The sequence below is a fragment of the Leopardus geoffroyi genome, chromosome D1 (assembly GCF_018350155.1).
Source record: "Leopardus geoffroyi isolate Oge1 chromosome D1, O.geoffroyi_Oge1_pat1.0, whole genome shotgun sequence".
Classification (NCBI taxonomy): domain Eukaryota; kingdom Metazoa; phylum Chordata; class Mammalia; order Carnivora; family Felidae; genus Leopardus; species Leopardus geoffroyi.
The window spans coordinates 97,709,129-97,722,396 of NC_059329.1; the positions used below are offsets into that span (position 1 = coordinate 97,709,129).

Genomic DNA, 13,268 nt, shown 5'->3' on the forward strand with positions numbered 1-13,268 from the left:
GTACAGTTCCAAGCACAGCAGCTGATAGATAAGTAGCCCCAAATGAATGCGCTTTGTTAGTATTTTATTACTCTAGCATGGGAGTCAGCAGACTTCTTCTGTAAAGTCAGGTAGTAAATACTTAGGACTGTGTAGGCCACCCAGTCTCCCCGAGAAGGCACCGGCCAGCAGGTTGAGACTGGTCTTCTAGAAGGTTCTCTCTAGGCTCCACTGTGGCAGCCCTTGGATAAGGCCTTGACCCCAGAGCCTAAATAATCACACACCGTCCTACAGCCCTGATGTCTCCGACCCCTCGCTGCCCTGACCTGGGAGGAGCGATGGTTTGCTCTCCAAGAGACCCCTCTCTGAGCAGTGCAGCCTTTCAGCAGAGCTTCCTCTCACACCCTCGGCTCCCCTGACAGCAGAGGGCTGGGGAGAACCATGCCAGGGCTGGTGACAACAGAGAACACCGGGCTCTGGGGCTGTCCCTAGCCCAGTCCATCTCCAAATCCCAGTACAAACGCCATTTCGCACCAGGCCTTCTAGAACTCTCCATCAGAGTTAGGTTAGGTCTTTCTTCCATGTCTTAGGATTCAATGCATGTCCAATATCATCGTTGTCCTTGTCAATGTCACTCGTCTGCTCCAATTTATGCCTCTGGCCTGTAAGTTCTGGGTAGGAGGATTCCACAGCAGTGCCTGGCACACAGCAGGGACACAGGGAATATACGTGAATATAAATGGGGCCATTACTGGGGCGCCTGGAGGGCTCGGTTGAGCATCTGTCTCCTGATTTCAGCTCAGGTCACGATCTCACGGTCATGAGATCGAGTCCCATGTCGGGCTCCATGCTGGGTGTGGAGCCTGCTTAGGATTCTCTCTCTCTTCCCCCTCTGCTCCTCCCCCACTTACTCTCCCCCCTCCCCCCGAGCATCAGAGCCAAATCACACATAATGTGTTTTCCATGATGGCAGGGGGATCTTACATGGCAAGCTAGAAGCAAAACCAGACTCCGGAAATTCCATAGCCTGGGCTGAGTCCGCTCCAGCCCTCCACCCTGTTCACGACACCGAGCGTCCTCGCACACACACACGCACACCCGGGGAAGGTCCGTGACGCTTGTTTCGCGAGCCCTGGCCCAGTCCTGCCGCCGCATGCTCCCCTAACAGGCTTCAACTTTCCTGGTGCGAGGTCACCCTACCTTAACTGAAGTCTTCAGCTCACCCCACTGGGCGGCCCCCAGAGGCACAGACACCCCGTCCAGGCCCAGGCGGAGCTCCCCGACCACGCTGTGGCGGGAGAAGCGGTCGCAGGTCCGCAGGGTCAGCAGCAGGGTGGCTGTGGGGAGCTCCTCCTCCGCCAGGGGGAGCGCCAGGCCTTCCTCCCACATGGTGTGCAGCTGCCGCTTCTTCAGGGCCGTCTGGGCCTCTGCGGTGCCCGTCCTGTTGGCCACGCTGCCTTGGACATAGCAGTCACAGCCTCCATCGTGGCCACTGGTCACAGCTGCAGCCAAGGAGATAGCAACACGGACGTGGGACTTTCTCAAGGACAAGGGTAGAGGAGAAACACAGGCCTGCTTGGAGTTGCCGCATCCAGCTGAATGGCCATGACCTCAGGGGTACGAAAGCCCCAGGGCTGACCACCTTGGCTTTGCAGAATCCCCTTTCAGTAAGACACTCAGCAATGGGAGACCCTCCGAGGTGGCCAATGTCAGCACACGCTGGTCTTCCCCTTGGAGAACAGGGACGTGACTGGCTGCTTCCCGGAGCCCTTCCCACTTCATGACTCTGAGGTTTCCCCAAGATGCCGGGGCCCGCAAACTGCTGAGGGCTTTTATGCTCTGATACTGTAATTTTTAAATTTTTTTTTTTAATGTTTATCTTATTTTTGAGGCAGAGTGCAAGTGGGGGAGGGGCAGAGAGAGAAGGAGCCACAGAATGGCCCATTGTCAGCCCCAACTCCTTTGCAAAGTCTTAGCTCTGTTTGCTGATGGCAAAATTGTTGGGGCGGAGAGACCAGGGGCATCCTGACCCCTTGGACCGGTTCTTGGATTACAGAAATTTTGCTGACCATTCAGAACACCCTCTTTATCCCCCACAAAGCCCCATTCAATGTCAAAGGCACCTGTGGCAGAGACAGCTAGCTGTTCACCAAAAACCCGGTTTCCTCTTTTTGCTGAGCACCTGCTAAGCCACATTTCCCATGCTCCTTTGCATTCAGTGGCCATGTGACTGGGTTACAGCCAATGGGGTCTGAGCAGGAGTGATGCATGTTCTGTGTGGTCATGGCTTTTAAGGGGTGGTTGTGCTCCCTCCCTCTTCTCCCTCTCTCTCCACCTGCTAGATACAGATGACAAGGGGGCCTGAGAGGATAACGGGGGCCCTGATGGAAGGAACCTGGTCCCTGAATCACCATTTGGAGGAAAGAGGTTTGAATCACCATTTGGAAGAGAAAGAGGCCAACCAGGACTCTCCACTTTGAATGTTATATGAGAGGGGAGTGGATTCCGCCCCCCGCCCCCGGCGCCCCACCACACACACACTTCACGGTCCGTTCTTTACCGAGTGCTAATCCAGCACTGAGTGCTCCCTCCAGCCTCAAGTGCTCCCATTCCTCCTATACAGCTCCTCCAGGGGAGACGCACCCACAGAAGCCCATGAAAGTCAAATACAAGTAATACCTTCCAGGCGAGTCACAAACAGTTCCGCCTTCTGCTGGTCATAGTCCAAGCGGTAGTGGAGTTTGGGGGCTTGGTTCCAACTGGCGGCCTTCTCTGGGTTCCAGGCCTCTATGACACACACATCCTCTACCACACCTGTCCAGAGAGGTAAGGCCGTCACTGCCACCCGCACTATGGTCCTTGTTTTCCTAGATCCTCTCTTTCCCATGGGCTACCCATGCCACGAATGGAAACCAAAAGCGCTCTAGCCGGGGGCCAAGTCATGGTGGCCACCCCAGGGTGACACCTGCGGTCCTGGGATTACATGTTAAGGGACCGTCACAGCCCAGTGCTCAAGACATGGCCTTTGGTGTCACACACGAGCTGCCACTTAAGAGTTATGTGACCTTCGATCTCGCGGTCCGTGAGTTCGAGCCCCGCGTCAGGCTCTGGGCTGATGGCTCGGAGCCTGGAGCCTGTTTCCGATTCTGTGTCTCCCTCTCTCTCTGCCCCTCCCCCGTTCATGCTCTGTCTCTCTCTGTCCCAAAAATAAATAAACGTTGAAAAAAAAAATTAAAAAAAAAAAAGAGTTATGTGACCTTGGACAAGCTACTTGACTTCTTCGAACCTCAGTTTCCTCATCTTTGTAATGGGAATGATAACAGTGTCTCCTTCCTAGAGCTACTTGCATTAAATGATTCAGAAGTTCCCCCCAAACCACAAATATCGCTCACTCTGCCCCTCACTGGAACAGGAGTCAAACATCTGGAAGATTCTCGTGAGTCAAACATAATACGAGAATTAAAGGATCCAGCGGCTGTAGCCGACTCCACTTCGAGCAAATTGGAACGGAAAAAGTTTTGATTCTCAGAACTTTAGAGGGTAGAAATTTAAAGGCCTATTTAATTTCCAAAATGGCTTGTTGTGGGGTTCCTGCACGTGGGGAAAAATTCCTCTGGTGCGTCTAAGTAAGGAACAGACTGACCAGGATGTGAGCAACGCATAAAGCGAGACCGTCGTGAACACAGGACTCAGGTGGCTCCCAGGGGCGCCACAGGGATGATCACAGCAGGGTCAGTGCCAGAAGGGTCCTGCCTGGCACCCACAGCTCTCCTCTCTCAGGCTACCTCGGCCTTCAAATTCAAAACCAAATCAAAGCCAGACCAAAGCTGGCACGGCTTGGCAATGCAAGAATGGATTCTGCTTCCAGAAACGGAATTCTGAGCTCCAGGGGGGGGGCTGAGGATCAACACTGGCGGGAGCAGGACACCTTGGGCATCACGGGAACAGTGTCCGATGAATTTGGCATCCTCGTCGCCTGCACTCCCTTGCCTCTGGTCAATATTTGCTGAAGAATCAACTCCTGATAGATGTCTATGGAACCAGCGTTCTGGGGTGGGGAACAATGACGAACGATGACAAAGAGAAGACAAACTAATGTGTTCCGAATTCTTTGAAGTTCCAGGCTCTGACACGCTGCCCTGTTCCTCCTGGTGGGCAGCATCCAATCCTGGCTCCCCCCGAGCTTTGGGAAACCTGGGGTTCCCGAGAAAGGGGAGCCCTCTTGTGATTATGATTACTACCCCCAACGCTCCACGTGCAAGCTTTTCCTCACTCTCGGATCTTAAGCTGTCGGGTCCTCAGTGGGTCTATTTGACATCTTTTTAAAATGCGGGGCTAAGAGGGGCGCCTGGGTGGCGCAGTCGGTTAAGCGTCCGACTTCAGCCAGGTCACGATCTCGCGGTCCGTGAGTTCGAGCCCCGCATCGGGCTCTGGGCTGCTGGCTCAGAGCCTGGAGCCTGTTTCCGAGATTCTGTGTCTCCCTCTCTCTCTGCCCCTCCCCCGTTCATGCTCTGTCTCTCTCTGTCCCAAAAATGAATAAACGTTGAAAAAAAAAGAAAAAAGACCAAGGCTGCTTGGTATAACATGCGGGGCTAAGAGCTGGGCAGATGCGTTCCTGCCACAGGCACCTTGCAAATTGTTCTTGAAGAAACGCCAGGCTAATCGTTCTTGAAGAAACGCCAGGCTAATCGCTGTGGTTCTGGGTGGGGGGGCGGGGGCACCGGCTCACTGGCCAGCATGCGCTCCAGTTGGACCCAGGCCAGGAGATGCGTAAAAATTGGGGTCAACGTCAGAGCCAGTTACGCTGCCTCCCCTTGTACCGTCTGCCTCTCCGACCACACAAATAAAACCCCAGACCACACAAGAATCCGTCCTCCTGGATGTGTTTCTTGCCTCCTTCGGACAGCCTGCATGCTCTTTGGGGTAGGGGCTGTGCCTGCTTCGCGTATCTGCCCCGGCGCCCAGCACAGCCCTGTACCCCGAAAGGTTGCTGCATCTCAAAGTGGACGCTGAGGAGAAGCAGGATAGAAACAACAATGATAACAACACGCTTTGGTTACACCTTTGCTGCCACGCCCTGGGCTAAGCACTTTATATGCATTATTTTATTTACACTTGGGGTGTAAGTGCATATGCCCTCCCGGGAAGACAACAGTAGACTCCCATTTCAGGTACGAGGAAACTGAGGCCCAGAGAGGTTAGCCACATGACCAAGGCCCCACGAGGAGTACGTAAAAGGGCAGAGAATTGGCCCCGGGACTCTGGAAGCCCACGATTCAATCATGGCCCCTCCACGTGAGTTGAAAAGGACTCTCCACTCCCCAGTCGGAAGCTGGAGGCCTCAGAGAGAAGCCGGGTAGCAATAGGTCCGCAGGAATAAAGGACTGTAATTCCCAGGCCCTGTGCCCCCATGCTTGCCCAGCGTCAAATGCTGGGGCTGGCCATGAGACGCCGTGAGCCCCCCTGAGTACTGCCCATGGAAGAACGAGGGGCAGGAGACCCCTACCATTCTGAGGAAGGATGAACAGTTCCTCTGTGACCTGCCTCTTGAGGCGGCTGTCATTCGGGGCCTGGGGGCTGGCAGGCGCCGCAGGTTCCTCCGTGGTCCTCAGGGTATAGTCCGCATAGTTGATGACCTCCGGGGCTGTCACAGCCGGCCTGGGTCCGTAGATGTCTGGCAGCTTGAGGAGGGCTCGGGGCTGGACGGGCTCCGTGGACTTTTTAACATTGAACTGCAAACACACGTCACTCTGATTAGTCCACGAGAAGACCTCCCGCCTGGTTTCTACCCACAGCAAGGAGAAGCCATGACCCGCCCTTTCACGGGAGGCAGAGGGAGGGCTGGGGTCCCTTTATGCTCCGAGGGGCACCACCCAAGCAGCCAAAATGTCACTTTCAAACACACCAGAATCCACAACACCGCGGTTGCGATGACATCTGGGCCCTGTTCATCCTCCCCCTTCCTCCCCCTGCCCAGTGGTCTTCTGCTGGGTCCCCTGGGGTTATTCAGGCCCATCACCTGTGCCACCTGCTTCTTGTTCTCTCACCGCCCCTCCCCCCCCCCCCCCCCCCCTTCAAGAGACCTACAAGCACTGGCCCAACCTGGCCCTACTCACCTTTCTGACATTGTCCCAGAATCTTCCCTTTGCACGGCTCCCGTCACTGGGCTCCCTGCTTCTCAAACAGGGCTGAACTCTTTCTGAGTCTGATTTCTGGACCCCAACCCCTCCCCCCAAACCACCCCCCCCACCTCCACCTGCTGTAAATTAAGTCCCTCCCCCAAGCCTGTCCCTCCCTTTCACCACATCCTGCTCTTTGCTTTATAGCTTTGAGCTCGCCCCTATATTGTTATTTTTTTTTCATAGGTTGGCCTGTTTGTGTCCAGTCTTGTGTGAGCTCCATAAGCACAGGGATTATGTCTTATCTTGCTCCTTCTGTATCCCTGGTGCCTGCACAGTGTCTGCTCACAGGGAGTATGCAATATAAACCCGTGGCTAGGGCTGCCATGTTCAGTTGTATGGTTTGTGCACTGCACAAAGGAGCCCCGATGAGGGGCAAGTGAGGGTTGAAATGCAGTGTGTGCACCACATGCCCAGTTGTGTGCCCTGAGGTAGGGTCTTAGTCCACCTGGAGGAAAGGGCATCTTTTTCTCTACACAAAGGCCTGCTTGCTTGTGAAGCTTTAAGTATGCAGGGCTGCGTCACACAGACCAGTGGAATCTTCTGTCTTTCCCTCCACTAGGGACTGAGATCTCTTCTACCTAAGGGATTCCAACTCATATACCAGGCAGCAATATCAGGGGTCTGCCTAGTCCCCGGGAAGTCAGGGACTGATGGCCAGACCTAGAACTCAAAATGCTGGGTGGGTAGCCCATAAAATAACCCTCAAATTGGGGCAGGTGCAGACCCACAATAGAGTCCCCCAAGCAGCCTCCTGCCCTCCTTGCTGGCCCTGCTGTCTCTCCCCTCTCTGTGGCTGCTGGAGGGGCTGGCCAGGGGTCAAGGCTGCTCTCTGACCCAGGGACTGGGGAGTGTCGGGCAGGGGTGGCAGTGGGGGTGATGCAGTCCTGGAGGGGGACAGCACTCAGAAGTTCACGTGGTTTCCAAGAGCGTGTTTGGAGTGTTTGCACAGTCTACGTTTCACTCTCCTGGGATAAATCCCGGACATTCTGCTCTCCTTGACACTCTGTCTCCGACCGTCCCCGAGGGAGGCTGGACCTCCGTGACCTTAATTATTCAGGAATGCACCAGGGCTCAAAGGGGGTGCAGGTGGCCTGCTGCTGCTTTATTTACCTCTTCTTCTTCCCAAGTCCCTAAAGGGCTTAGAGGGGATAAAACACTTCCTTCCTCTCTCGGAAACACCGCCCAGCAGACTGCAGCGCAACCGAGACTGTCCCGGTCTCTGCTGAGTGTGCCCGGCTCGCACAGGCTGGAAAAGCACTTCTGACTTAAATGGAACACAGCCGCCCAGGAGCAGACGGCGGGGTGGCCGCACATTTACATCTAGATCGGCCTGACCCCAAAGCCCGCTGCAACCGTGGCTCCCGACGCCCTCCCCGCCCTCAAGCCTTTGCCTGGCACAACACCCACTCATCAGAAACGTTGGTCACCGCTACGCACAGCAACCACCCGCAGAGGGACCTGTGCGATTTGCAAACTCAGGTCCCCTCTGCGCCCTCACTCCATCGACGGTGTCCCCGGGCATCGAGGGACCTGGCCTCTAATACTGACCGTGCCACCGGAGCTGAGCAACTTTTGGCAGGTCATTGCACCTCTCTGAGTGTGTCACCTCAAGTGACACGTGATTTTCAAGGCTTGCTCCACTCCTGCATTCTGAGCTACAGAGAGGGGAGAGACACAGCTCTTTATCTGCAGGTGCTGGGGAGTCAATCACACGCCGGAGAGTAAACAGCAGGCATATTTGGCAGTTTGGGGCCGCAGGACAGAAGCAGGCATCGGGCAGTCTGTATGAACAGCCCTGGGGGGAGAGCGGATGGTGCGTGCAGGGGGCAAGCAGGAGTCTGGGAGGGCCTCCGGGAGGGGCCAAGGCATGAGCCAGACCTTGAAGGAGGGGTGGATGAGAAAGCAGGGCAGCGAGCTGGGGGAGGAAGGCTGTGCCCTTGACTGGAGCCCGGGGCCCCCAACGGACACACACATAGACAGCAATGACAGGTCTCCACGTCTTTCCATCCTCCACAAAGTGGTGCCCACCTCCGATATTTCACCCAAGCCCGAGTTACAATTATTACACTACCGGGGCGCCTGGGTGGCTCAGGGCGTTAAGTGTCTGACCCTTGATTTCGGCTCAGGTCTTGATCTCATGGTTCATGAGATCGAGCCCCACGTCGGGCTCTGCACTGACCGCGTGGAGCCCCGCTTGGGGTTCTCCCTCTCCCTCGATCTCTGCCCCTCCCCTGCTCGCACGCACGCACGCACACACGCACCCCTTCTCTCTCTGTCAAAATAAGTTAATTAAAAAAAAACATTACGTTTATTATATTATCACACGAGGGATCGGAAGCTTGAGCAAGTTGAAGGTCATACAACCGACAAGTGATATATAACTGGGCCTTCAGACATTTTGACTCCAAATTTGTGTCATTGCCATTGCCCTGCACCTGCTTCTCAAAAACACAGTCCCCGTTTGTCTGGGATGCTGGACGCAAAGAGAGAACGACGGGGCTCAGTTCTGAGTGAGGTTCACTCCGTGTTGCTTCAAGCCTCCGCAGAGCCTGGGTCGGTGCTCCTTCCTGCTCGCTGGCTCTGAATTTGTGAGCCCCTTGATAAGCTCAAGAGCCTGTGACAAGAGCTTAAAATGCATCGCCAGAGCACAAAGTTGGGGTGTTCCTGGCTGTCCTCCAACATCCGTTCCCTCTCTATTCTGCCTTTCCTCCAGATCCCCTGGCTTTCGGGATCCCTCCCCGGCCCCAGCTCTGGGTTGGGGCAGGGGGACCTGCTTAACGTGATCCCATGGGCTCCTGGGTACTGTTTTTAGCACAGGGGTGGGCACCTGTCCCGGAAAGCGAGCCCAGACAGGCAGAATGGAAGGGCTTGCATGGCACGGAAGTAAAAGAGATCCTCTCCCCTGCTGGACAGGTAGCCTGTGGCCCCATCTGGTGACTGCAAGACGAGCCAGTCTTGGGACAAAGTGGACATGGTGGACAGCAGGGTGGGGACAACCAAGGAAGCTGTGTTCTCTGGTCACAGTGTTATGGAGCCTCCGAATCAACCAAGCCCGGTATCCCCGCTCGGCACTTCTGAGATGCACGAGCAATGTAATGTGGTCCTTCCTGTGCGAGCCGGTTTGGGTTGGGGTCTTTGTGGTTGGCAGCGGGAGCATCCTGAACTGAGACACTGCCTTTGTCATGAGCACACAGGATGCCATGACTGGTGGAGAGAAACTGCCTGGGGTGAGACGCCTCTCCCACCTCCTGAACGTCTCTGCATCCAGCCGAAGGCATCCTCATTTGCGGTCTATCCTTGCCCTGCCCTGGTAAGGTCCTGTGTGGCAACGGTTCCCTGAGGTGGAGAGCGATTTGTCGCCCTTCACTGGGGGCAGGGTCTGACGCCTGCTACTCCCTTCAAGCGGCGAAAGCAGCTGCTGGTTCCCTGTCTTGTTCTCTTCTACAACCGTATTCGTTGCATTTCAAAACCCTGGTTCCTCCGCATCTTTCTTTTTTTTTTTAATTTTTTTTTTAACGTTTATTTATTTTTGAGACAGAGAGAGACAGAGCATGAACAGGGGAGGGGCAGAGAGAGAGGGAGACACAGAATCGGAAACAGGTTCCAGGCTCTGAGCGGTCAGCCCAGAGCCCGACGCGGGGCTCGAACTCGCGGACCGTGAGATCATGACCTGAGCCGAAGTCGGCCGCTTAACCGACTGAGCCACCCAGGCGCCCCACCACTGCATCTTTCAAACGCATCTGTGTTTCCACTTCAACGACTGGAACTTCAGTGCCCTCTGTTGAGTCTCTGCAGATTGTCCCTGCCTCTCACCTGTCCCCTTGTGCCCCTGGCTCCTGCCGAGAGTGTGGACCCCGAGCAGCTTCATGTGGCACGGCCCCACGGCACCTTGGGTCACGCCCCTCCCCTCTTGCCACCTGCCCGGGGGCTTCTCAGTGGCTGGTGAGGCGCGTGGGACATCCAGGGACACTGTGGGTCAGCCCAAGGGCAGCCCAGATGTGCCAAGACTTAACACTCCATGGGATGGGGGCGGGGGGGACTTGACCACTGTCAGCAGGAAGCCAGACCTGAATTCTTCTCCTTTCTTCCTTCCTACCCATTCCCAAAGTATCTTCAGTCACCCCTTGGAAGATGACATCTCGAGCAACTGTCCTTGGTGCCAGGTGGTGGCCGGCTCAGTAACACCTCTGTGTGTCCCCTCCCCCCCCCTTCCCCGCTGCATCCCATCCCAAGATGGCACTTCCTGCCTAAGAGCAGCTCAGTGGCCTCAGGGTGGGCTCAGCCTTCCCCAATCCAAGCTGAGACAGATGGCATGGGGGGAGGGACAACCCTTCAGCTAACGAACAAATATTTATTGAGCCCTACTAGAGGCCAGGTCCTATGCTAAGCGTTAGGAACACAGAAGTGAACAAGACAGATGCTGCCCTTCCCTTAGGGGGCTGGTGTCGGAAAAAGAGAAATTAATTATGCAGCTAATGATCTGTAAACAAACGCTTAACCTTACCAGAGGCGTCAGGCGACCCCTAACGTCACAAACGTGATTAAGTTTTTCACCTAAAGACTGTTTATTAAATTGGGCTCTCGTGCTAGGGCATCCATATTAAAGCATCACGTCACCCTGGGAGCTACGGAGGAGCCAAGCAGACTCGGCTGGAAAGGGGGACAGATGGCTTTATCCCTTATACTTGACCTTTAGAAAGCAGAGGGCAGAGGAGAGAGATTCAAACACAGAGTGTTTGGATGATGTCAAGCACAGGCCACTGCAGCTAAGCTCAGCAAAGCCCCCGCCTCGGGGGGGAGCTGGGCTGGAGCAAGGGACCTGCCAGCTTCTGTCACCCTGGACTCCAGTACCTGTAATCACGCACACCAACTCGTGTACAAGAGTTTGAAATGTAGCCCGGTGGTCAGGCATTCAAAGTCCAGAACAAGACAGCGTGGTTGGAGTCAATGTTCCGCCAATTACTCGCTGTGTGATCTTGGGACCGGTTAATTAACCTCTCTCTGCCCCCAGTTTCTCCATTTGTAAATGCTAACAACACCTCTTTCTTGGGCTTGGATTGAGGATGAGCTAAGCAAACCAGCGTCAAGCCCTTGGTACCAAGGCTAGCATGACAAGCCCTCAACAGATGTTGGAAATACTTGTTTGAACCTGAGGTCTAGAGCAGTGCTATGCAAAGTGGGGTTCGTGCATTGAGTTCCTGTCCGCGAATTTGCGTGTGAGAAGGTACGTAGATGCTAAAGCCAAACCGAACAGGTTTTTTTCTCCCACGGATGGTGTGAGAAGCTCTGGTGTAGACCGCACTTCTCCCACAAGAGCTGCTGGGGCAGGTGGTTCTTCAATGGCTCCCAGGGCCCCTCACCTCCTGGCGTGCACCCCTTTGTGTAATTCTCTTCCCCTGAGTGTGGGCTGGACCTCGTGACTTGCTCCCGATGAAAAGAATACGCGATGAGCTGTCACTTGTGCGATTAGGTTACAAAAGAATTAGATTTCATCTTGTCCGCTCCCTCTGGCAAGCAGCCTGTGATGTTGAGGGTGCCCTACGGGGGGACCCATGTGACAAGGGAGGGAGGGCAGCCCATGGGGAACCGAATCCTGCCCATAACTTGGCAGTAAATCCTTCCCCAGTCACGTCTCAAGATGACCACAGCCCTGGACAGCACGACCCTGAGCCAGAGGACCCAGCTATGCTAGGACCAGATTCCTGACCCCCAGAAACGGTGAGCTCGTGTTATTTTAAGCCACCAATTTTGGGGAGAATTTGTTACGCGGCACTATATAACTAATACATCTGTTCAGGAGAATTAAAGTATGAAAAACATAGAAACTACCACACATGTACCGGAATGGCTAAAACTAAAAAGAATGACAACATTGGGGCAGTTGGGTGGCTCAGACGGGTAAGCGTCTGCCTCTTGATGTTGGCTCAGGTCATGAAGTCATGGTTTGCGAGATCGAGCCCCGAGTCGGGCTCTGCGCTGATAGCGTGAAGCCTGCTTGGAATTCTCTCTCTCCCTCTCTCTCTCTCTCTCTCTCTCTCTCTCTGCCCCTCCCCAACTCGCTCACGCACACCCTCCCTTTCTCTCTCTTCTCTCTCTCAAAATAAACATTTTTAAAATAAAGAACGACAACCGTAAGTGTCGGCAAGGATGGGAAACGATGGGAAGGTTCATACGTTGCTTGGAAGGAAAAATAGTAAACCACTTTGGACAACTGGTAGTTTCTTACAAGTTAAACTTCTGTCTACCCTATGGCCCAGCAGTTGCACTCCTGGGCATCCAGCCAAGGAAAATGAAAATACACGTTTACACAAAGACTCACCCATGAATACTGAGAGTAACTTTACTCATAGTAGCTCCCCACTGGGAGCCACCCAGGTGTCCGTCAACAGGAAAATGAATAAGTAAATGGTGGCTTCTTTTCATGATGGAATACTCCTCAAAAGTGAAAAGAAGTGAATGACGGGTACACCAACAGCACAGAAAAAAATCACAAAAACGTGCGGAGCAAGAGAAGACACGATGCAGAAGAACATATCCTGCAGCATTCAACTGATATCTTAACTCAGGGGACATTTGCAAGGTCGGGACACATTTTGCTGGCGGGCGGAGGCTGTTCCTGGGTAGAGGCTGGGGATGCCGTTAACCATCCTCCAGTGCACGGGCCAGCTCCCTGCAACAAAGAATTATCCAACCCAGAACGGCAGCGGTGCAGAGGTTGAGAAACATCGATTTGCATGTGGTTTTAGATCACGGAAGATGCATCGATGGGGATGGAAATCAAAACAGTGGTTGCCTCTGGGGGAACGGCATGGTCAGAGGCATGTCAGAGGGTGCGGTTACAGCCTCTGGTATAAATATTTGTCAAAATTAATTAAGCTATACGCTTAGAATATGTGCATTTCACTGCATGCAAACTGTACCCCACTAATAATTTAGATAGAAAGACCGAGATGGATATAGATACACACACACACACACACACACACACACACACACACACACGCTCTCCCCTAGTAGACGTTAGAGTCCCTAATGTCTGGACAACGGGCAGTAAGTCCATTAGGTCAAGCTAGAAGTTAATGGGCAGCAATAGTCTTTTTGTCTCCA

General features: G+C 54.3%; 1 protein-coding gene across 1 annotated transcript in view; it reads right to left on the minus strand.

Moving 5' to 3' along the window:
• The window catches only part of SYT13 (synaptotagmin 13), a 41,718-nt gene that overhangs the window by 9,190 nt on the left and 19,260 nt on the right, over window positions 1-13,268 (minus strand). Inside the window, exons 2-4 of the mRNA XM_045485069.1 lie at window positions 5,486-5,711; window positions 2,659-2,793; window positions 1,180-1,481 (exon numbers count right to left, since the gene is read on the minus strand). Coding sequence (XP_045341025.1) covers window positions 1,180-1,481; window positions 2,659-2,793; window positions 5,486-5,711 — 663 coding nt within the window. The remainder of the gene's footprint in view (window positions 1-1,179; window positions 1,482-2,658; window positions 2,794-5,485; window positions 5,712-13,268) is intronic.